At 50.8% G+C, this 24,475-nt stretch overlaps 1 protein-coding gene across 1 annotated transcript; it reads right to left on the reverse strand.

Moving 5' to 3' along the window:
• Window positions 1-2,391: 2,391 nt before the first annotated feature.
• On the reverse strand, window positions 2,392-24,460 carry RAB12 (RAB12, member RAS oncogene family). The gene is made up of 6 exons (XM_010958093.3): window positions 23,962-24,460; window positions 12,265-12,325; window positions 6,988-7,126; window positions 5,226-5,315; window positions 4,494-4,598; window positions 2,392-3,575 (listed from the first exon to the last, which is right to left on the reverse strand). The coding sequence occupies exons 1-6, from the start codon at window positions 24,443-24,445 to the stop codon at window positions 3,462-3,464; spliced, it is 993 nt and encodes a 330-aa protein (XP_010956395.2). The 5' UTR covers window positions 24,446-24,460; the 3' UTR covers window positions 2,392-3,461.
• Window positions 24,461-24,475: the final 15 nt, after the last annotated feature.

A 24,475-nucleotide genomic window follows, 5' to 3' on the forward strand; every position in this document is an offset into this window, starting at 1 on the left:
ACCCCCCTTAGCTGTAGTCTATGGGCCTGGTTACAGCGTCCAGGCAATAAATCACCTGTGAGACAAGTGCCTTTGCTCCCCCTGCTAATGCAAGCCACTCATGGAAGAAAAAACCAACCAACGATTCTAGGTAGTTTTACAGCTTGAGACAAGCAAGATGAATCTCTTGTGTCATCAAATAATATTCACGCCTCTGCTCCAATATTCAAAACTTTTAAATCGTTAGTTAAATAAAACCACCTACCACCTTGAAATAGCACTTCAAAGATCCAGGAGGTAGAAAGAGAAATGGATGGTTTGTACGGAGAATAAGCGTAACCCAATTCACTGCTAATCCTCCAGTGAAGCTCACCACCTAGCTCACGGACTAGAATGTGGCTCTGAGGTCCCAACAAGATCTATGGATCTTGTGGTCTTAAGCGACTTTTATTTGTACTTCCTTGGATTTTGTTCCTCTCCATCTACATGGGTAAATGAAAATTCACTTCTTACCTGTGGCTACTCAGTTTCTGTGACAATCGAATGAGACACAAATCTAGGACAATGAGCTATAAAAATGTTAATGTACCGCTTACAACTGCTTTTAAAAGGAGAGTTCCCTTCAAAAATCAAGAGAGAATTAACTGAGTTTCAGCTCATCGCACGATGGCCCAAAGGACCACCACACATGAGAACCACCAGCAGAATCAATACTGAATAAGCAGCCTCTAAAAACCACGCCGGATGATAGTACAGGAAATTAAAGCCCCAGTTCTTCCGTCGCGAATTCCCTGCTACCGGAGGAAAGAGCCCACAGGTACGCTGGAAAACCAGAGAAGAAAGTGAGCCAAATTCAGGGGCTGGGGACGCCGCGGAGACTTCTCACAAAGCCAGACTGCAGGCCGGAACCGCCCCAGCGAACACGCGGACGGGGCACAAGCGCAGGGACGAGGCGCCGTGCCCGCGGCAGGCCGGCCCACCACGGGGCCGCGCACCCTCACGGCAAGCGACGCTTTCCCCTGGACTCTCCTCTGAAGGCCTGCCTGCCGCGCCCGCGCCTGACAAGCACTCCAGCAGCCGCGGGAACAGCCACGAGAGGCGCTTCCACGCCGAGGGGTCGACGCAGGGAGCGGGCCTCACAGCCGGGACGGCGCGAAGCCAGCAGACACCAACGAGGTCACTCGGCGGCAACCGGAGGGAGCGACTGCCCCTCCCGGGGCCGGCGTGAGCGGAGGGGGTGTCGCCCGGACCGAGGAGCTCAGAGGGGACCCCAAGACAGTGGCCTGCGCCCGGGGCGGGGCGCAGACGCGTGCGGAGGGCAGGCCAGCGGCGCTGGGGGCCCGGCAGGACGGAGGTGCTGACCAGCCCCGCTGCCCCGGCCCTCCGGCGGGTCAGCGAGGCCGAGCTGAGGGCCCGCCGGAAGCCGAGAGCGCACCGGAAGCCGAGGGCCCGCCGGAAGCCGAGGGCGCACCGGAAGCCGAGGGCTGAAGCCGACGGTGAGCTGTCCCCGCAGGGCCGAGAGGAGCGGGAGGAGGCCGGCGAGCCCCCGCTCACCTCCTCCAGCAGCAGCCCGGGCGGGACGAGCAGGGCTCCGGCGGAGTCAGCACCACAGCAGGGCAGGGAGGGCAGGCTCCCCTGCAGGTGGGGTAGCAGGTAAATGACTGGCAAGAGCCACGACCGACTGCTGGACGGTGAGGTATGGACATTAAAAAGAACATTTTCTCGAGGACACCATATGCAAATACACATATTCAACCATTTACAGCGTACAGCTCAGTGACAGCACTGATGTTCACACTTGTACAACCGTCACCACCACCACCACCCTTCTCTGGAACATTTTCATCTTCTAAACTACAACTCTGTTCCAATTCAACACTAACTCCCCTTTTCACCCTCTCCCCAGCCCCTGGACCCCACCAGGCTGTCTCTGTGGATCTGACGACTCAGGGCCCTCACACAAGAGGGATCACACAGTATTCGTCCTTCGGTGACGGGCTTACTGCACTGAGCACGACGGCGAAGGTCCATCCAGGTTGCGGCACTTGTCAGAAAGCCCCTTCCTCTATAAGGCTGAAGTCTTCCGCTGCACGGATGGGCCACACGTTGTGTATCCATTCATCTGTCCACAGACACTGGGGCTGCTGTCACTTTTTGGCTATTGTGAATAAAGTTGTGAACATTAGTGCACAGCATCCATCTGTGCCCCAGCTTTCAATTATTTTGGTGGGGAATACAGACCAAGGTGGGAGCTCTGTGTCGAAAACTTTTGCGAAATGGCCCAGGTGCCTTCCACAGCAGATAAGGCTGTTTTTTTCTTTTCTAAAACACTCACATGACTACGATGTGTTGTTTTGGAAGAATCGTCAAATCCGTAATTCACAACTGCACAAATAAATGTGGCAACTCAACTGTCATTCATAAATACAAAATTTTATTTGCACTTCATTAGTGTAGAAACACAATGCTTTTCATATCACGACACTCAAGACACGCCAAGTTATTCAAATACATAATGACTTATTCACCTTGACTAAACAGTGCAGTTTAATAAAGGAAGATCTGCCAAAGATAGAGTTCACAAATCCATTATCAGACCAGGAAAAAAGAAAAAAAGAACACAGTCCAGGCTTATATAGGAGTAAGCTTCACCATCAAGGGGGAAGTTTCATCATTACAAAGGTATAGAGAAGGTTTAGGCAAATACATGTGTGTTCTCTGATATAGTAAAATGTATCTCTTTAAAATTCCTTTAAACAGGATTGGTTTAGGACAGCAGCGATCATTTCAAATCTTCTATTGTTTCAAAAACGTTTCTTTTTTGAATCTTTGTAGTTCTTAAAAGCACAGGACTCGTCCATTAGGAAACCGGAGAGATTCTTCGGCTCAGGATCAAGTCAAGTCCTGCCCCTCAACTAGTCAGTTCTACTGGTATGTGAGGTGAATAAATAACCTTCGAGACGGCTACAGATGGAGCTTTGCTTTGTGGGAGACACTCCAATACCTCAAAGGCGCTACAGCTGGGAGAAATGTAAATAAAGAAAAAGCTTTCAAGATAGCTTTTTTCCCCCCAAAAGTCTTTAGTTTTATGAATTTTCTTTAAAACGGTAAGCAAAGCACCACATTCTTTCTTTTCAGACTATCTTCTGTCCTCATAAGAGAATTAACAAGGACAATTATATTATTTACTTCAAGACACATTATAGCTCTCATTTCTCCTGCTCTTCATATTAGAAGTACTACGTCTCCCAGTGTACACAGATGAGGCACTGGGATCATGAATGAAATATAACAATTTGGAGGGAAGCATGTAATTCATAACCGAAACTTACCCAGGATTGCATATTTGCATATTTACAAGTTAGTGTATAGCTCTGACTTGGATTACAAAGTGCGAAAAGAAATTGTCGAAACGATTGTAGTGCAGAACGAAACACTTCCCTGTCCAGGAACCGCCACCGCTGTGTCTCCAACGTAGCACGTCAACAGCACCGGACGTGAGGTCGGGGCGGGGGCAGCTCTGGGGGGATCTCGGGCTCCGGCTGCAGTGAGAGGATGCTGTTGGATAGCTCGTTCCTTAGCACGTCCAGAGGCATCTGGAGAACAAAGGAGAAGAGACAGGTGCAGTTTAACCACACAATGTACAAGTCACTCTGCAAACCATGCCCTTGTGTAAAAACAAAGTATCTTTCAGAGAAAACTCTCCAAATCATCAGCGCTCACCTAGACATTAAAATATTAAGCCAAAAACTAAACCAGGTTTCAGGGAGCTTCACTCAACCCTTGCACAAACACCACCCAGCCTGTGTCATACCTTCCGGTGGAAGAAACCAGGCAGACCTCATAAACTGTTTCCAAGGCCCAGTGTAACGAAAATGTAATGTATCAAAGAATGAAAGATGGTTCTGTGACCTCAGGGGTTACAGCGTTACCAGAGAAAGGAGTGGCTTCTCTTGGCAATTACACAGACAACCCTGGTGTGAGAAGCATCTGACTGGAGCAGACTGCGTCACAGTAACGTAAGTGCACTTGAAGGTCTCACTAAGAAATCTTTAGATGTGATGCTGACAAACCCTGAGCAAGTGCTGCTGTTAGGGAGGCCATGTTTCCGCCGGTGGGGCCGCGAAGGGTCTTGTGATGGCCTCAGGCCCTTCAGATGGGCAGGGTGTGGAGGGGAGACAAGAACCCCCCCAACCCCGGCTGTATCTAACTTGATTCTTGTGGGAAAATGCAAAAAAAGAGGGAAGTGGATGTAAAACGCACAGCCCGCTGTCACACCAGCTCCAGCTGCTCCCCCAATCCGTGTGTACGGCTGAGCCAGAAGCCTGGACGGGGCCAGCGTCCTTAGTGGACACTGAAACCCTGGGCTGAGCGCGCAGCTCCCTGCTCCTCCAGCCTGACAACCACCACCATGCTTCCCTTTCTAAACACAAAGTTCCCAGCCAAAAAACAGCAAATGAAACAGAACAGGTTTCAGATGCAACACTTTCATGATGTAGGATTTTTTTTTTTACCTTCTTCAGGATGTCATCAACAAGTTTCAGAAATATTTCGTCCACATTGAAGTTATCCTTGGCACTTGCTTCACAGAACCGCATCCCAGTTATCTGCTGTGCAAACTAAGAAAAAAATTATTCTTCTCTGTGGGTTCCATGCTACACAGCCTACAGGACAAGCACGAGGCCTGTGCCCAGGGAATCGTACCTCTGGGGCTTCTGCTTTAACCGGGGGTGGGGGGGCCCAAAAGTTTGGAGGACTCCTGTTTACCCTCAAATATAAAGTTCACGAGTGCAGCAAATTCCTATGTTATAAGAAAACAACAAAACAAATAAAATCCCTAAAGTGATACCAGGACCTTCAAGTCCAACTGTGTGCGCAAGTTTATAAAACTGCAGTGTACCTGACAGTTAAAGCGTGAGTATCACCGACTCTCCGAGGAAACCATGAAACCCATTACATGGTTTAAAAGAACGTTTCTCTGTGTAAAATGTCAGGATAGATTATGTACATTATATATATATACATAAAATGCAGTAATATTAACATGTTTTTTCCTCTCCATGTCAAACCAAATTTAAAGGAGCAGGAAGTTAACAAAAGCAAACAAGGAAGGAGGATGTGATGGGGAGATAACTTGTATTAAGTTATGAAATAATTATAAAGTAACTTATTTAAAAGAAAAGGATGCCACGTGCTGGCCGTGCTGAGGTGGAGCTGGGGCCACCCTCTCCCGCTCCATTTCTCACCTTTTCTCCCTGCTGTCTGCTGATTTCTCTGTCCGTTTCACAGTCCAACTTATTTCCCACCAAGAGAAGTTCTGCGTCTTCTGAAGCGTACTGTGGGATGGGGAGAGAAGCTGCATCTCAGAGGCGGGCGTGTCACACGCCACGGGACACGCTGACCACCAGACACGCTGGCCACAGCCACACGTGCTTCTCCCTCCTTGAGTCTCTGAGCACCTGCTCTGTGTGGGCAGAGCTCCTGCCTGGCCTGCAGCGTTTCAGAAAGCATCGTGGTCCCAGGCCTGACGGACCCCAACGTTCTTAGCCTTTGACCCAAACTCCTAAGAATCTACCCTAAGGAAACGATTTGAAATACAGGCAAACTTCTATACTCAGTCAGAAATAAACTGAAAATCCCACAAGATACGTGAAGAATGAAATAAGTTCAGGTACATAAAAAAATAAAGTCATGATGAAACAAAACATATGCTTTGGAAGACCGTATATCTGACAAAGGAAGGCTGTGGTGACAGAATATTTAGTGAAATAAGCAGGATGTAAAACTACAAGGAGTTCGGATGCAATCCAGTTTTTCTGGATGACAGAACTAAGGATTTTTAACATTTACTTTTGTGTTTGGTTTTTTGAATTTTCTATAATGACAAGGTACCATTAGTTTTATAATCAGGAAGCGTTAAGCTCCAGTTCTAAGTTAAAAAAATGTACCGGCACAGTAGAAGTGCTCTTTAAAAAGGTTAATGCCTCTTGAGTCACTCGCTGAATCTGGGGTAACCTCGAGCGTGACCTGAGACAGACTTCAGCACAAGGCACCTGAGTGGGTGACATCAGCCAGGGGACTCGGGCACACTCCATGGCTTCAGCGTCGGGGGTAGGGTCATCCTCACCATCGCAGAGCCCAGACCCGCTCTAGGCCCATCACCTCGGTAACCACAGCAACCCTGCTCCCTAACACATTTTAAAGAGGCAGACACTAAAAATGTGCTTGGTACAACCTGCAGATGGACATTCTCCAGCATCATCTAACAAATGGGTCAACACAATTTGTAAACAAAATTCAACTTCTAATACATTAAGTGTGCTTGTTATGCAAAGGAATCAAACATCAAATTACTGAATAAGGGGGAAGAAAACTCTCCAAATATGATCACTGCTTACCACCACATCTCCCCCTCAGTGGCTGTGTCTTCTCCATGTGAACTCTGGGTACCCATTTCTTAGAGGGGAACCCGCAGACCACATCAATCATACAGACCCAGATTATCTCTACATAGTCCATTGTGATCCAAAGGATAAGATCTTAGTTCACAATGAGGAGGTGAAGGCCACCTAGAATTCTGAGGGCAAATGTCCAGTGATGACCCAGGTCCTTGGTGTGTCCACAGGCACAGTGGAGAAGGCCACCCCTGTGGGGCTGTCACTCTGTGGACACTCTGAGCTTGACTGTGCAAGCGAACTTTCTGCAGAAACACACAGTACTTGAATCTGATTGCACGGGAGCCACCTGACAGCGTGGAGTGAGCAATTCTGGGCTTTGACGTCAGACGGCCCAGGCACCAGGATGAAACCCCTGGCTTTATTATTTATAAGCTGATTCTGGAGACATTTACACTCTTCTCTGCCTCACGTGTAAGGCAGGACTACAGATCTACTCTGAACGCTGTCATCTGGATTAACGGACATTCAGCAGAAGTTCCCCTTCTTCCTTTGTGACAATGAACACCCACAAGCAAAGAGTTCTCATCTGAGACAAAAGTGTGACACCCACCTTGTCAATCATCTTCATCCACTTTGGCAAGTCATCAAATGTCTCCTTCTTCGTGATGTCATACACCAGTATGATCCCCTTGGCACTTCTGTAATAGGCTGAGGTAATGCTGTTGAATCTCTCCTGACCTGCTGTGTCCCTAAGAAATAGCAGACGTCAGTTCCCAAACAGCGCAGACTGGGGAGAGCCACGGCCCAACCGCTGGCCGACGCCTTCCGGGCAGCAGGCAACTCCTCACACATCTGTGCACGTGTGCATATTCGTTATGAGCAGGGGCAGCTTTTCCGAGCCAGGCACATCCAAACAAAATCATAAGGAAGCCCCAATTTCTTTCAAACCAAGATTGTGAACATAAGTCAGTACCGTGTAAAATGGTGGAAAGTACAGCACCCTGTACACGAGGTAATTACCAACAATGACAAAATGCATGGATGGAAACTGGAACGATTTACAGCTACAACAACACTCTTTTAACCCAACCTGCTGGCGAACACGTGATTTTGCTGATAAGATGACCACGGGCCCCCACTAATGAAAAATGCTCTAGAATCAGTCTTAACATGTTCTTAATCTCTGCCAACAGAGTAAGTGGAAAAGGAGGAAGAGGTGGCCAAGTAGGTTTGCAAACACAGTCAAGTTCACGACTCTGCGACTGCTCCTTTGAAATCTAGACCTTTAATTCTTCTCCAGGAAAAGCTGCCCGTTTCAACATGAAGAATGACACAAGCTCGTTAACAGTGCACAGAAGCTGGCCGAGACCCACCTTCTCTGTCTAAGAAGCCAAGAAACTGCGTGAGAACCTCCATAAACTTACAAACGAGGCTCAGCAGAGCAGGTCTGCTGAGCAGGAAGACAGCTCCTTAGAGATAATCTATAGTTTAGCTTTTCCCAAAGCCCCCTAGCTCACGGCACACCCCAGGGGCACGTGACCCTCCCATGAAGCAAGCTTCGCTCCAGAGGCTGGCAGCCTCCCTGGGCCCCTGGCCGGGAGGCCTGGGGGCCGAGGCTGGCCTGCCTGGCCCACCACAGGCCCTCCACGTCCACGTGCCAAACAAGGCCACCCGGGTAACATGCAGAAGTGGGTGCCACTCCAAGGCACAATAAACTTTGTTTTTTGACCCAGAACTGCCCCCAAATTGGAAAACTGAAAATAGCGGGGGCTGAATCCTTCAGGATTTCTAACACCAACTGAAAGATACTAAAGGTGCCTTCAAAGTGGGTGAGAAGGGACTGACTGAGATACCATTTCACCCACACGAGGAACCAACGGATACAGTTATTTCTGGGATCCTCAGCCCTCAGGGGTGCACCTGATATTCTCAAACCAGTGAAGAGCGAAATCTTTCAGAGCATGATTTCTCCTCCTATCATGAGTGGTGGCTTGTTAAAATTTGATACAGTATTTTTAATGTTTTAAAAAATTGTCTGTGCTGTCTGAACACTTCTCATTCATTTCTTCTTTTTTAATGGAGGTACGGGAAGATGAACCCAGGCCCTCATGCACGCTAAGCATGCAACTCTGCCACTGAGCTATGCCAACTCCCTGTCTCAGTCGTTTCTTTAAAAGCAAAATAACACACGTTTTCTGCTCTGCAACCTGGGACGAGCACAACACAGAGGCTCCACCAGTTTACACAGCAGCTACACACAAGCTCTTCCCTGAGCGCTGCGGGAATTACGCGCTTTCGCGAACCTTCATTCTAAGGATTTTAAGCTGGCTTCTAGTGCAAACCAATTTCGTATTCATTTTTATACACGTTCACTGAATTAGAATCCAGAAACTAGGGGCTCAAGAAATTAGAAATAATAGGAGTTTTCTGAAAATTATTTTTATTTTATCGTGGCAAGAACACAACACAAGGTCTACCCCCGGAGGCGTGGGTGCACAGTACAGCACCGTTACCTATGTCTAGGAGAAGCTTTAATAAAAATCCAGCTATCGAAGAATCAGAACAGTAAGAGGCATTTTTGATCTGTTTAAAATAAACGTCTTGCATGAGCAGCACACTTAGGAGCGTTAGAAACGCGGTGAAGGTAGCTGTCCCATCAGCCTGAAGTCAGACATGCACACAGGACAGAGGCCTCAATGTGCACAATCGGAGGGAATCTAACAAACAAATGACCCTGAACGCCAGCGAGGAAACATGAAGGCCACTCCTTAAACGCCGCTTTCTCTGCCTGGCTCTGACTGCTCGAGGCAGAAGAGCATGTTCCTTTGGGAGACTCTTTCCATATCCCCAAAATATCTGGCTTGCAAGTGTTTTTATTTTCTATTCCTCTCAAAAGTTCTTCTGCCTGATTCATCTCCCTCCTGAATTATCTGCTACCACGTACGGTCAAAGAGCCGAGTGAATGAAACCCAGTTCAGCTCAACAAGGATTCCTTACACACCTACTGAGCCAGGACTGAAAACTCCACACAACTCTTCGCTTTCAAACAGCCACGTGACACCAAGACACCAATGCGCTGATCATACTTTTATCTGCCCAGAAAGACACAGAAGCCTAACATTTCCTGTCTTTAGGATGAACTTGAATTTCCACTGTCATAACAAAGAGCTGATTTCTGGAGATTTTCAGGTTGTTAACATCAGCTAAACCATCGTTTATTACAGGTGGAATATGATTTTGTTCACATTTCTCTCTCTGCTTCTGGGGCAAATTAAAAAATTTCTACAATCCTGTTTCCCCGGTCTGGTAACACAACCATGCTGTGAAAACGCAAAGGGCCTCATTTTTTGTGTTTACTGTGTCCACTTCAATGACACAATTCCTACTCTGCAGGCGGGAACCCACTTCAGAGTGTGAATGTTCTACCTCTTCAAGGAGAATGAAAGGACACAAGCTCGACGTCCCCGTACGGACGCGGGTTAGAACCACCTGCCCGACGGTGAACACTGCTCGACGGACAGAACCAAGCTGCCTCCAGATGAAGCGTCTATCTGCTCCTGAAGACAGGAGGCTGGCCTCTCAGTGCCAAGTCTGCTTCAGCACAACGACTCTGAGTCTGTGCATCGTTCCCGGGAGAGCATGTGGATGCAAGTTTGTGGACCACGTTCTGGTCGACGTCCTATTTTAGCTGTACTCCCGCCAAGTTCTACGCACACACATGTAGAACACTTCTTCATGCAGAGACGGGAAAATGGTCCTTTTTCTAACCACAGATAATCAAGGAACTTAAATGCAGTGATGACATAAAATGTGACCTAAAAATATGACAATGACATCTGAGGCTTTTGGTAGATCCCTTAGACTTCTAGGGATCCACAGTAAATAACAGTTTCTATGGTTGGCTAGATCCAGAAATCATCAGGAAAGGACACGTTTCTTCTAACAAGCCCTCCTTGTGAAGACCGGCCCCAGCACCTCCACGGACTCAGCCCAGGTCAGCCCCCTGAAGAGCTCTCCCCAGCCACACCGGCTCCTCCCGCACCCTCGACTGTGACAGAGGGATGACAAGAGGCCCACGGCGAGGCAGGTGACAAAAGCCACAGCACAGGGACATCTCCCAATGCCAAACACACTGCACGTTGCTTTACATACTGAGCCACGCCTCCAGCTGGTCCAACCTACAGGGTGACAGTGGTGAAGAGAAAGGCCTCTTCCTTTAAATAAAATACTCCAGAAGGCAGACCCCTCCTGAGTCTCAGGTGGAGAGCGAGTAGCCGGTGTTTGCGGCCCACTGCGCACTGGTGAAAACCCCTCTGGGAAGGACAAGTTCTGCTTCCTCACTGATCCACGGGGGACCCCCGGTAGAAAACTGGCAGCTAGAGCCTCTTAGATCAGAGTCAGAGGGAGGCAGTTAGACTCCAGCAGGATCCAATGTCACCACCAAAAACGGCCTCAAGCGGGCAGGTTCCGGGGCACAGGACCTCGGACGTACGCCCTTCTGTAAGCCGGATTACCGCTGCTTGAGAGGGACCGAAGCAGCGACACGTTAATGGCGACGGGCCAGGATGTCATCGCTGTGACACTGCTGTTGCCCCCAGCAGCCTCACAGACAAGCTCACACGAGCCGTGTCCCCTTCGTGAGGCCACGTCTGCCAGAAAGGGTCTCCCCCACGGTGCCAAGTGCATGAGACTCCTCCCCAAGGCGGCCTTAACCTTGAAGAGCCGACAGTCAGAACAGCAGCTCCGCGAGAGCTGCACCACTGCCGCTCCCGGAGCTCGCGGCCGGGCAGCAGTGCACAGGACGCAGCCTGCTGCCTTCCCACTCCTGGGCGGACGACCAGAAGTAGGCGTTTTCGGTTTTTGCGTATTTAGGCATGACTGCCAACATTTCATCATCAAGCCCCAAACAAAAATACAGAAAACCAGAACAGAAGACAGAAAAGCACCCCCCACCCCAAAGTGGGGTAAGCAGCTCGCGAGGACCACGGGGACGTTACCTCGGGCGCATCCGTGGGCACCTGCGGGTCGGGGCAGCGGTGCCTGGACGGGACACGGATGAGGCATGGAGACATGGACAACACGCAAGCGCTAGGTGACCGGTGAAGCCAGAGATGAGGCGGCAGTGACCGCAGATGAGAGCAGACATACACAGGTGGACAGACACTCAGAGCTGAGGTGACCTGCCGGGAGGAGTTAGTAGCTGCGGGCACTGCGGCCAGGGCTCTGTTAAGACAAAGGGCATCTTCAGGACACCTCCACGGGGCCACGCGCTGCACCTCGCCTGGTCCCCTCTCTCGCGGCGGGGGCTCCCAGTGCTGACCAGTCATCACCAACACGGCTGGTTGAGTCTCTCCTACAACCCTGACGTGCGGAAGGGCTCGGGGCTCCCGCCGCGTGGACCAGTGATGCGGCCGGGAAGGCGCACATCCCACTGCTGTGGTCTCGCGGTGCCGCCAGGCACACGGTCTGCGGGTGATGGGCCCTGAAATCGTGCAACTCTGGATATTCCGGGAGGGACATCCTGGACCCTCTCTGAAGGCTCTCAAAGTGACGTTAAAAACATGAAGACACACATCTGAGCCATCATTTGAGCAATGACAGTTTTGTCAAATGAGTTGAAACTAGAGATAGAAGGCCCCACACTCACTAGCTGTCATGAAAGTGATATTCTTCCTTCCACACTCCTGTGTGCAAACGGGGTCTGAGACAAGTGGACTCTTTTCTAAACCCTCTCTCTTGAAGGAAGCTCCGCTCACTTCATCTGAACGTGAACGAAGGGGAGGGACCCGCAGGAGAGACAGACCAGCTCGGACAGCGACTTGTATTAGACAAGCGTATGGATTGTTAAACACACATGGCAATTGCTGGGGGCAGAGTCCCCACTTACCAGATCTGTAATCTAATTTTCTTTCCTCTTAGCTCTACGGTTTTGATTTTAAAGTCAACACCTGTAAATAAAACAAATGGTGATAAAGCAAAATTATGTCGTCATCGGTCATAATGATCATACTCTTTGCACACTTTTGTACCACTACCAGAAAAACAGACAAAAACCAAAAAAACCTGATCTCACAAAATCCCAAAAGGAGAAAGCAGAAGTCCGCCAGTTTCCGTGAAGACCCGGTGGATTCTGCGCTTCCGCACACAATTCTCGGCAGCCACGCCGTGCCGTGTTTTACCCTGACCCCGAGTGGCAGCCTTTGCTGGTCACAGGAAGAGTTTGTTAAATCACAGGTGGAGCAGAAAAACTATTTAAAAATTACAACTAGTAATTACGTGAGTGAAGGGATGGCTTTAGAAGCGCGTTATCTTGGGGAAAGTTCTCCCATGGACACACAGTCTTGATTTCAAACAGCCTTGGGCCGAATGTAAAAACTATCCCCCTAAAGGTCTCCGCGTTCGCAGACGGTGACTTGATCGTACTGTCAGGAGTGCGGAAGAGGAGTTATCTTTTAATAATTCATTCACACAAATTAACAAGTCCGATTTCAATTTTTATTTACTTTAATAGTAACAAGCAAACCACTGAGCATCACCACCCCTTCCAAATCAGTCCTTAAAGCTTTGGATAATTAAAAAAAACCCTAAATTTTCATCTGCAGATGTTACCGTACATGCTTCTCCGTTATAGAGAACGTGAAGACTTCAAAAATATTTTTTACACAATTTTCACAACTAAGAAAAATAAACCAAAGGGATCCTGCTAAACGGGGGGACTGGAAACATATTCTTCACAGGAACGACTTCCTGATGGCTTCGTGGGACCCAGGGGCCCGACGCTGCCCGGCCCCTAACAGGCAGGGGGTGAGGGGATGGCCCGCGTCGGCCAGTGACAGACAGGGACCCCCTCCCAGACCCATTTGCTGGGCTGATGCAGCTCTTGGAGGTCAGATGACCTTCTTGAGATGAAGCCCAGAACACACGACTAGCTTTTATAATTAGTAACGCCCTGCGGACACCAGTGCAACCAGCAGACGTGTTCACAGCCCTGGGGCAGCCTCCCCTGTCAGGTCTGCACAACAAAGTCACAGGAGCAGAACATGCTGCAGCCGGAGACACGGCTGCTGCACTTCAGTGCTTCACCCCTCGCACCAGACGTGACTTCCAAGGTTGGGGAACTTGGTGAAGCCAATTCCACTTTCAGTTCTGGAACAGCTTTGTTTTCTGCAGTCAAATGACACTCTCCAACAGGCCCGAAACAGGAAGCACGTCTGTGCACGACCAACATCCTCCAACAGAGACCAGACAGCCAGCCACAGGGAGGGGCTCGACGTGACGTTCCCAGGACGCGGAAACCAGCCTGGGCAGATCTGCGGTGTTCTGATTTCAAAAAGCCACAGTGCAGGGACAGAACCCCTCCTTGCTGATGTTAGCACGAAGTTAGGGCCTCACCATGCTGCTCTGTGATGGCAGTTTACAAATCAAATTCATATGGTGTCATGTCCACCATTCTGTTTTGCTTTTGATTCCCGCGCCTTTGATTTTTTTTTTTTTCCTTTTTAGTTAAGGGAGCTGCAACACTTGTAAAACTTGTCACAGTGCCTGCAACATTTTATGGAAAAGAATTGGCAGACAATCCTTCTCTATGAGCTCTGCTTCAAGTCAGCAAAGAATCCCTTGAAACAGCCAAAGCAAATAGTTTCTGTTTTGATTAGGCTGTTTTCTCTGCTAAGAACTGTTCTGAGCCTGAACATGCCAGACACTTTTTCTTCCCCAACCAACTTGAACAAGGTTTCACTTGGGCAGTCCTGCACTAGGACTATTTTGTAACCACAAAGGTTAACAAATTAAAATAAAAGGAAAAGGCCTTAACAGTCACAATCAAGAGATACATGGTGAAGTTTTCACGTGACTATAAATACACCACTAAATTCAACAGAACAAAGCACAGGGAAGAACCGACAGTGCGTAGGATCAAGACTCTGTTCTTCACCAAAAATGAAGACTGTCCAGTTTCAGTGAAGATTACTGACATCACTAACAAAAACAGAGAAATGCCCAGTAGCCAGATCTAAATTCTGTAAAAGAAAACAGCTCATTAAAATGGTCCTTTCCCCTGAATGCAGTCTCCTTTCCCATATCTAACAGCCACTAAGTAATGATAAAGGTTGGAAACTTATTCCAGTTTATGGCTCAGAAACAAATCCATGTACCAAAGCACGTGACTAAATATTGTTTTAAAAGGTTTTTGCATCAAGTCAAACGTCTCTCTTAATGTTGTCTGTTTTCAACTCTGCATGTCACAGAAATGATACTGATCCTTAAATAAAAGGCTAACAGCCACCAACAGCCTCAAACAGGGGATTCGTTTTGGGAGAAATTAGCACAGAGACTCCGGGGCGAGGAACGCCATCCAGGACCCACGTTTACAAATAAGGGACAAAGAAAGGTGGCAGCTTTTGTTGAAAATCCAGATTCCTCTGGGTGTCTTGAGTAAAAGGTGCAGCAACCAGCACCCCCTCCATCAGGTGGTGGGACAGTCCCTGCCCTAAAGACCCGAGTCGCACAGACCCCGGGCACCTGCAAAGACGTGTCCTTCCCTGCTGCTCTCTCTTCTCAGAGACCCTCCTGTCTGCCCAGAAACCTCTGCAGTCCCAGGTGGTTTCCCACCTGAACCTCCTGATGGCCCTGCATCTCCCCCTCGGTCCTCATCCACGTCCCCAGGTCCGCTCCCCTCCAGCCCTGACCGCACTGTTTTGTCGGTCTCCAGGACCAGGTAGAAACCCCACGCTCTCTGAGGACGTCACAGCCAGCTCCGGAGCCCAGAGCACTGCCTGGTCCAGGACAGAACTCAGCACCTCTGCCGAGTGGAACCGCCCCTCTTCTCCAATCAAACGCTGGATGCGCAAGGAGAAATGCTGATTCTCTTTGCAAGTATGAGGTAACTCAGGTCTGACGATTAAACACACACACACACACACTCGCGCGCACGCTGAGTCGCAGGAAGGAAGGGCGGATGCTCTGTCCTGAGGGCGTCTGGGGGCAGAGCAGCAGGAAGCGGGTGCTCAGCACCCACGTGTCATCCTGGAAATGGAGAGCTTTATTTCTCCTCCAATTCCTGTTACTGATGGTAAATCCTTTGTGGATGGACAGCCTTAATGTGCCCATATCCTCCCTCCACACACCCCTCCCAGGGCTTGATTCCAGTAGTTTCCTGTAGTTGATTCCAGCACACAGCAGGGAAGCCGGCACCCACGTGACTGTTCTGCTGGGTGACAGGAGCCCACCTGTCCTCAAGTTTACCAACGTGCAAAGTCTTCCTAGAAATATTCCAACCAGGAAGGACACAGTCACAGGGCTGTCACCCCGCTTTCTATCAAGACTGTTCTGTTCCAGCTGCTGCGTCTTCCTGATCTTAACTTCCTTCAGTGACAGTGACAATGGGTATCCGTCAGACCCTCTGTGCTGACATCCCACACTCGGGCGCCTGCAGCTGCCCAGCGGGCTGGCAGACCCTCCTCATCTTACAGAGGAGACACTGGAGCGACAGAGGACGAGGCACTCTGCTTCAAGGTCACATCACGTGCCAGTCGAGAGGCAGAACCTAGATTCAACTTCGTAACATCGCCCACAATCAGAGGTTATGACAAAAGTCAGATGCGTGGAAACTAGGAGAAGTGCGAAAATTTCAGCAGACGGCCCAGAATCAGCATAATCGGGCTGCTGGAAAACAGAGCTTAACTTCGCACTGTCCTCTCTGGATTCATCTCCCGTAAACCTCAGCAAGGTCACGAAGAACTGTCCTCCTTTGTGCTGGTGGGATTTCAAAGCCCCCTGAAGGCAGAACATTCCCGAAAGAACCTGACTCCACTGCACTTTGCTGGGGCATGGGAAGCTACAAAAATGAAAACAGCAGAAATAAACAGAAGCTTCTCCCTTCTCATTCCCTTCCAGCAGAAAGCTAAATAAAAGCAAAACTGACACAGTGGCCGGTGGCTGTGGTTACAGCTGAGGGGCCGTCCTCTTGGCCCACCGGCAACAGCAAAGGCCGGGCGCTGGCACCAGACTATGATTTTAGTTTACGTCCCACTTTCAGGAGGTTGAAGGATTTCACAGACTTCAAAATAAGCCCCGATTCAAGCAGCGATGTCACTGCCACTTGATACTCACCACCCTGCGGTTCACACGCTGGCTTTTCCCCCAAGGACACAGGTCTTTTGCAGAGTCACTCAGCCTGGGACACAACACTGCTACTAACGGAGAGGCTTCCCAGCACTTACACGGAGTTGACAGTGAGGAAGTATGCTAAGAACTGGGTCAAGGTCAAGGTCACAGACAGAGGCCCGTCTAACATCAGATCACTTGACCGTGAGTCCAGCCCCCGCCTCTCCAGCACCTTCCAGGGGAGAGGACAGGACGGAGCCCGCAGGAGAGCACCTGACAGAGGCCGGGTGGTGCTCACCAGCAGCAGGTAGACCAGCTTCCCGCACCGTCTCCAGGAGGCACCCGGGCCTGTGTAAGCCCATTGCTTAATATTATCTGGGCTTTTCCAACTTAAGCCAAGTTATGAGAATTCAAGGAAACAGAAACTAAGCCTGAGATTGTAAAATACATGACTGTCCCAGAAGTGGGCACTATTAACATAGGTACGATAACTTCGTGTTGTTAAAAACCATTTGCTTTCCGGCCCGAGGATGTTAAATGTCTGCCCCGAGCCTGAGGAGCCCTGCCTCTGAATCCAGGCGGGGCGTGCCTGTGGCCCTGCACTGGGCTGGAACAGACACAGCCGCCCAGGGAGGGAAGGGGTGGCTCTCCCCACGGTCAGGGTCAGAACTGCCTCTCACGAGTTTCCTGTGCCCCAAGTGCTGTTCTGAGGTGTCCGTGTACATCAACTAGCTCACTGCAGAGATCTTTTGGACAATCTCGTAGGTAGAAACAATCATTGTTTCCATTCTCTGGATGAAAAACTGAGGCCAGAGTGGCCAGCTCCTTGCCCGAGGTCAGCAAGCCACTGTGCGTGGGCGCGCGGGGTGGAACCCGGGCTCCTGAGGACACACCGTGTGGCCTCCCTTGATGACTCCCTCCCTGGAGGGAGCTGTGAACATGTATTTAATGTCAAAAAAGAACTCTGTGTTGCCAGGGAAGTATTATAGAAGCAAGAGGGAGGGGCTGGCCGGCTCGGACAGATGGCTCCTGCACCAGCAGGCCCGGCTCTGCCCCCTGGCACCACAAAGACCCTATCTGAAAAGCAGGAGTCACCTCGGCCTCTTGGTCACAAGAGGAAGAGAATGTCGGTGCAGAGGAAGATCTGGAAAATGACCCCAGGTGATTAAATGGTGGGTCAATAGCGTTTTCTTCAAATGCAAATACTAACCTGACTACTGCTCAGGCCAGTCCCTGAAACAGACGCAGGACGGTCAGAGCTTTGCCCCCTGACCCAGGTCGCGTGCTTACACGCTGAACGACTTCTTAGTGTTTCAGTCTCCGCGTCTGGAGCATAAACTAGGAGGAGAAGGGAAGGTTCACAGTTGCCTTTTCTGGCCCAGGGACATAAGCTATTTCATCCCCATCCATTCCCGCAGCCGGAGACAGAAGAGTGTGAGTTTTGCTTCTTTTTTCTTTTCATGAAGGAAGAAACTGAAGTGAAGTCACTGGCCTACAGACACAGCGAGCAGAGCTGGGACTTGAATCCAGGACCGTCTGCCCAGGCCTCCCTGACCCACTCTTCCTGCTGATCACACTCCGTGGGGGAGCACCTAGGATGGCAGGAGTGGCCAAGGAGCAGGTCCAGTGTTTCCTTTAAATGAAAAATCAGGAGTGGAAGTCTGGCTGTAGGCGTGCGAGTGTGCAGCAGCGTGCAGAGCAGCAGCAGGCCTGGGGGGGGATCCGGGGGGTCCTCACTGGGGAGGCTGTGCCTTCGCCCCGGACATGCCTCAGGGAGTCCTGAAGTTTCTGTGTTAAATTACACTGGGACAACCAGGAGAGTTTCATTTATTCACGGGCAACTTCCACCACATGCTTGCCTGAGGTGGGTCTGCAGGTGGTTGTTTGGTTTGGAAACTAAGAAGGCAGTACAGTCAGCACCAGAAAGCAAGCAGGAGGCTGGCGGGGGGAGGGGGTGAGAGGTTTCCTATTCTGTTAAGCTTGGGTGGTATTTTCTAGTTTTAAAGAGTAAAGATTTAAAAACAAAACAAGACATAATCACATTCAATTAAGGGTGCTATTTTGGGCCTGCAGTTCTGGTTTTCTAAACACTTTCCGAAGGTCAAAGGTGTGCAATTCAAGGACAAAGGGAGAAGAGCCCACTCCTTCCCCTGCTGGAGTGTAAGGGCGCCGCCCGGTCCACAGGGACCCTCTCCATGGCTTGCTCCCCTCCTGCAAGGGACAAATCAGCTCAGCGCTTTGTGCCCCAGGGAACGGCCAGCAGACCAGCGTCTCGCAGGAGTGTGAGCCGCCTGGCACCAAAAATGTGCTGACTCCCGTACAAAGCTCTGCTTTCTTCACAAGTTCAAACAGGTGCTTAATTAGAACCATGTTTCTGGCACGGGAGGCTGGAGGACACCGCGGCCCCGTCAGCTCCTCCAAGGAGCCGGGTCTGCCTTCCAAGGCCGGTTCCTGGGTCCCTGGCAGGTGGTTGGCAGACCCCACTGCCAGAGGAGAGGCCACCTCTCAGGGCCTGGTCACTCTTGTCCTGCACAACGAGACCTTTCTTCTCCAGCAAGAGTGCCCGACAGTCAAAGAATTTAAACAGATTTATAATCAATCTCAACAACCTGATGGCAGCTTTTCGCACTTTCTTTGAAGGACAGCGACTCCATCCCACAAACGCGTCCTGCACAAGCCCGTCGGCCTGCCTGAGGCTCATTAAACAAGCCAAGTCACACACGCAGAGCACATGCGGGCACGAAACCGAATGTTCCTCCCACGCTCCCATCTCCCTGAGTCATGGTGTTACATCATCCTGGCAGGGGAGGGACCGGCGGCAGAGCCTCGGCGTCTGGGCTCCGGACGGGGCATTCGGGACTAAGTGACACGCTCAGGCAGCTCCGCCGCGGCTGGGAAGGCTGCGCGTGATCACAGAAGGGCAAAATCAAACACACAGCTTAGAATTTCAGTCCAGTGTTAAATGTTCCTCCTGGGCTTCCTGACAAAAACCCCGACCTACATTTCCAGAACAAAGTACAAGCAGGCAGGTTCCCTTGACAGCGGTCCCACTGCTTCTGGGCAAAGCAGACCGGCTCCTGGTGGCCCGCGTCTCATCCAGTCAGCGAGGTAGGTGACAACCTACCATTCAAGGCCAGTCCCCAGATGGCCACACCTGCACAAGGTCCACATCCGCCTGTTTCTCAGACCCCTCCATTCTGCTTCCAGCTCCACTGCTGGCCCCACTGACACACAGTCCACCTGCACCCCGAGGTTTCCCGCCCCGGGAGCCCCATCCCCACACAAGACCCAAGGGGCGTGCTCCCCCTGAGAACAGAGGCTACGACACGTAGCTGAGGGAGGACAGGGCTTCAGCCAAGACCACCTGCCCTTGGGGTCGGGCTGGGACTAGAATGCATCACTGCAAAGTAAGAAAGATGAAGGCAGGGCGGTGAGGTCCTCAGACTAAATTTAAATAATTTGGAAATCCTGACATTGTCTTTCCTGATTTTTTTGGTCTACTTCATATTAAGTTGTCTTTATTTTTGCTTTGAAAAGTTGGTGACAGTGGGTTTTTTTTTTTAAGTCCTTCTGTGGCAAAATAAAAGAATGGCAACCCTGTGTTGGCCTCTGGCACTTTGGAAGAAACTTTACTGTCCAGGAAAAATCAGAATTCTAGTCTAAACTGTCTTACTCCTCATGTTCCTCTATTTAAATATGCCAGATTTGGGGACATTTTAACAGATATGTAAAAGGCTTAACGTATTTGACTGACTGAATATTTAGGTAAGAAATGCAATTCTTAGAGCATTATTTTAATGCCCAGAAGAAAGTGACAGACACAGTTAAAGAAAGTCGATTTCAACGACACCGCAGGGTAACGAGGTACGTGGGAAAGCGCTTCGTGGTGTCCAATTCTGAACTGTCAGGATTTTCACAGAGTAAAGTAAATCCAAATCTCCAAGTCAGCTAAGGAGCAGACACACAGAACTCAGTTCAGCCCTGGCCCTGACCACCTGGGACCTCTGTGTCCTTGCGGGTGAGCTGTCTACCTTTTGGGACTTGGCGTCCTCACCTGCAAAATGGGGAAACTTTCAGGACTGCTGTGAGGTTTAGAAAGGGCATCCTTTTGTTGGTACACAGTATGGGCTCAAGAAACTGTAGAACGTGGAATTCTATAGAACATACCACTAACAGAACGCAGTCTTTCACATGCAAAGACAATACATTACTCATCCAAAGCCACAAACTAATTGGTGGCAGAGCTTAAATCAAGAGCCCAGCCTCCTAAATCCTGTTCTAGAGTTTTTCTAGAATGTAACGCTGCTTGGCGGGGCGGAAAGCGGGGGAGCAGGCACTGCCTGCTAAAACCATTTTGATCCAAACAAAATTAACAGCTAGCTTCCAATAGGTTATATAAAAGTAAAACAAAGGTTGACAAATACATAATTTTATGTCTTCTGGTTTTTGGTAGGGGGTGGATTTAGACAGACAGTTGTGAATTTCTACAGCCACAGGTTATTTTCCATTCCCCAAATTTCAAAAAGCTGCTCTTGGGCCTTTCCAAGAACCTGTCCAACTATGCTAGCTGGACCAGACTATGTAACTCGACTCCACAAATATAAAATCCCATTTGAAAATACGCCACCTAGACAATTTTCATTAGACAGGTCAATGATTAACAACGGTCTACTTTTCATACACCGGTGAGTTCTGTGTGTCTTTTAAACCAAATCAACTTCTGATCTGATTAATAATATAACCACAACAAACATCAACATTCTGCTCATTCATAACTTTACAACATAGGCTTATTATCTCAGCCCCTTGGGGATTTTGGCTATGCTCTTTTCTAGAAAGTCCAGCGAGTCTGATTTGCTTTATAAAGGCGCTCACCGGAGATGCTGGCTTCCAGCCTGAGGTCTGCGAGGCCATCGCCTGCCTCAGTGACCCACCGGGCCTGCACCTGCTTTGGCTGCGGCTGCGGCTGCGGGGCCCCGGTCTTTCCCAGACTCGGCGTCCCGGGCAGCAGCGTCCCCAAGGCTGCCCTGCAGAGAAGACTCCATAGAAGAATCTGTGTGGGGCTGCCTGCTCCCTGCACACCTGACCAACCGGCCTCAGAAGAACCCTGTGAGCTACCTGCTCAGACGGGAGGCAGTCAGGTGGGGAAACCACAACCCAACACCACACCCAGCGCCACATTTCAATAGTTTTCCTTAAGGAACTCGAGGAATGAACTTATTTTCACAGCCTTCGGGGAAGGAGCACACCACCCCAAGGGGAGGGGCTCCCTCCGGCCCCCCAGACACGCTGCACACACGTCTCTGCTGCCCTGGTCAACACGCAGCACCCTGCTCCCCACCCGTCTGAGCCCCATCTGGTCAGAGGCTATGTCCTCTTTGGCACTTAGGCCCACCCCACCCCCACCCCCCGCCGTGGGTCGCACGGCCCAGCACACAGCAGGTGCTCAGTAAGTGATTGGGTAAGTGGAAGGAAAAAGCAACTCAGTGGCCGAGGAGGTCGAAGGGGGCTCATTAGCTAACTGTCCTCACACTCTGGGTCAGACCAGAAGTTACCCTTCTCTGAACTTCCCACGATTAAGAAATACTTATCAAGCCAAGAGCCACAGACTACATATGGAGGAAACAGAAATGAGCAAGACAAGATCCAAGTGCATGAAGAACCCCACAGGGGTAGCAGTGTGGGGAGGCGTGTGCATGTGTATGTGTGTGTATTTACGTTTGTTTGCTAAGGGGACAGAGAAACCAACTGCCGGGTCTCCTCGCTTCCTGGTTTCTTCCTGATCCCCAAACACCCTATGCAATCCTGCCTGATTAGGTTCACCGTCTCCCTGCCAGGGCTGTACCCAGAGGCCTTCACGGCTCCAGCGGCTGTTGGAGAAGGTCCACACTCCTTGGCATGGCTGCCAAGGTCTCAAAGCATTCATTCCCCATGTCCCTGAACGAGTCTTTCCTAGATCATGAAGGTGCTACTCCACTTGGCCCCGAGTTAGAAAACCCCTCATCTCTCCTCCACCCCGTCCTAAAGGGCACCTGTGCTCACCCCATCTCCCGCTCCGTCCACGCAAGCCCTGTTAGCCCCCGTTATACGCCTTTATCACACAGTACAACTGTGCTATCCCTCACTTTACGTAATTTTAAGCGTGGAGTCATGTAAGCTAATTCCTAATTGATTTTGGCTCTATTTCATTTATCTCAGCTACTAAAGTAGCAGCCCAAACCCTCGGCTGATGGGTTACTAACTCCCTGTGCTTTGTATCATCCAAGAGTAGATATTTGAAACAGGTCTGAGCTGTGCTACTGAACTTAACATCATGGTCCCAAGGCCAAGATCTCAAAAACAAACTGGGGACAGAGAACACAAATACTTCCAAAATGATCTATTATAAAAAAAGTATTAAGGGAAACACATTTTCACGAGCAAAATAAAAAGACAACACAAAAACTGGTGTCGGGGTTGGGTGAATTTTCCAGTAAGACATTTTAAATATTTTGTTACAATGACAACCCCTAACTATCACCTTGAGATGACTGCTGGTTACAATACAAAATACAGGTACAGCTATGTGAAACGATACTTTCAATTCTGAATTTGCGCTCTGAATTCTTAATTTCATATTTACCTACTGTTTATTGATTCCCGGACCTCCCCTAGGGGAATCCCTCCTGCCTATTACTGAAGGTGACTGCTCTTTATTTTGAAGAACTGTCTCATCTGCGGGGTTCCCCCACCTTTAACAGCTTTCACGGGGTTTTCCATAGAAACAAAAGCTCCCCACGCTGGTCTGACCGACCGCAACGCCAAGGCTCGTCCATGTGACTTCATCAGAAAACTTCCCCTGCAGTTCCAATTTTACAACCTCAGGACCGGATACTTCCTGCCCCCGGGCGTTACCGCAGTTACTTCGCTGAACTTCACCTACCTGGCGGCGCCGAGGCCTCCTCCCTACTTTTCGAGTCCCAGGGTTATTTGAGGTCACAAACAGCTCAAGTCCCTCTGCCCGCGTTTGTAGTTAAAAGAAGATACTCAGCGGCGTGTTGGTCTGATATTCCCCTTAGACCCTCCAGAGGGAACTTACAACTTCATTATCTCCGCGCAACCAAGAAGGGAGTTCACAATGATTAAATAAGCCGAGGTTACAGTGGGGAAAGCTAAGGCACCAAAATTCGCCACAGATGACCCCCTCTGGCCATCGAGCCAGGGCACAGCTCCGAGCCCGCCCCACCGGCCGCCCGCCCCACCTGTCACCCCCTTCTTCCTGAAGAGCAGTGTGGGGGCCGAGTTTCCACGGAAAGATGCTCACACCGTCTCCGGGCGGGAAGGGACCCGCGCCTCACCGGCCTCGTGACGAGTCTGAGCGGGGACGGAGGTTTCGGTCTGGCCTCAGGCAGGGGTGGAGGGCGCCCCCGGCCGTCCCCGTATGCATCGCCCAGCCTGCTGCCCCGCGAGGCCCCAGCGCGCGGCCCGGCGCCAGCCTTACCCACGGTGGACTTGCAGGCCTCGCAGAAGGTGTCGTCGGTGAAGCGCTCCATCAGGCTGGTCTTGCCCACGCCGCGGGAGCCGATGATGATGACCTGCAGCTTGAAGTCGGCCGGTCTGGGGGGCTGCTTCCTCCGGCGGGCCTGGCCGCCCGACAGCGCCGGGGAGCCCGAGCCCAGGCCGCCGCCGCCCGCGGGCCGCCTCTGCAGCGCGCCGCCCGGATCCATGCACGCATGCGGCCCCCGCGCGGCCCGCTGCCCGCCGCGCGCCCCGGGCCCCGGCTCCCCCTCGGCCTCCGCCGCGCGCCGCGGGTCGGCCACGGGCTGGGCGAGCGCGCGCCCGAGCGGCCCCGGCGGCCCGCGGGCTCCGCGTTGCAGCTGCGCCGCCGGCCGGCTCCCCGCGTCCGCCTCGCCGCCGCCGCCGCCGCCGCCGCCGCCGGGGGAGGAGGAAGGGAAGCAACTACTCCGCAGCAGCGGCAGCAGCATCCCGGGCGAGGGGGGGCGACAGCGCAGGCG

This window comes from Camelus bactrianus, chromosome 24 (genome assembly GCF_048773025.1).
Source record: "Camelus bactrianus isolate YW-2024 breed Bactrian camel chromosome 24, ASM4877302v1, whole genome shotgun sequence".
NCBI lineage: Eukaryota > Metazoa > Chordata > Mammalia > Artiodactyla > Camelidae > Camelus > Camelus bactrianus.

Bases quoted from the DNA above. Each gene is read 5' to 3' on its own strand.
- RAB12 (XM_010958093.3), bottom strand. From the start codon at position 24,445: ATGCTGCTGCCGCTGCTGCGGAGTAGTTGCTTCCCTTCCTCCTCCCCC. The intron at 5,316-6,987 runs GTGGGTGTCACA...CCCATCCCACAG, and splicing joins GGATGAAGATGATTGACAAG to TACGCTTCAGAAGACGCAGA. The intron at 3,576-4,493 runs GTAAAAAAAAAA...TTTGTTCTCCAG, and splicing joins TTGATGACATCCTGAAGAAG to ATGCCTCTGGACGTGCTAAG.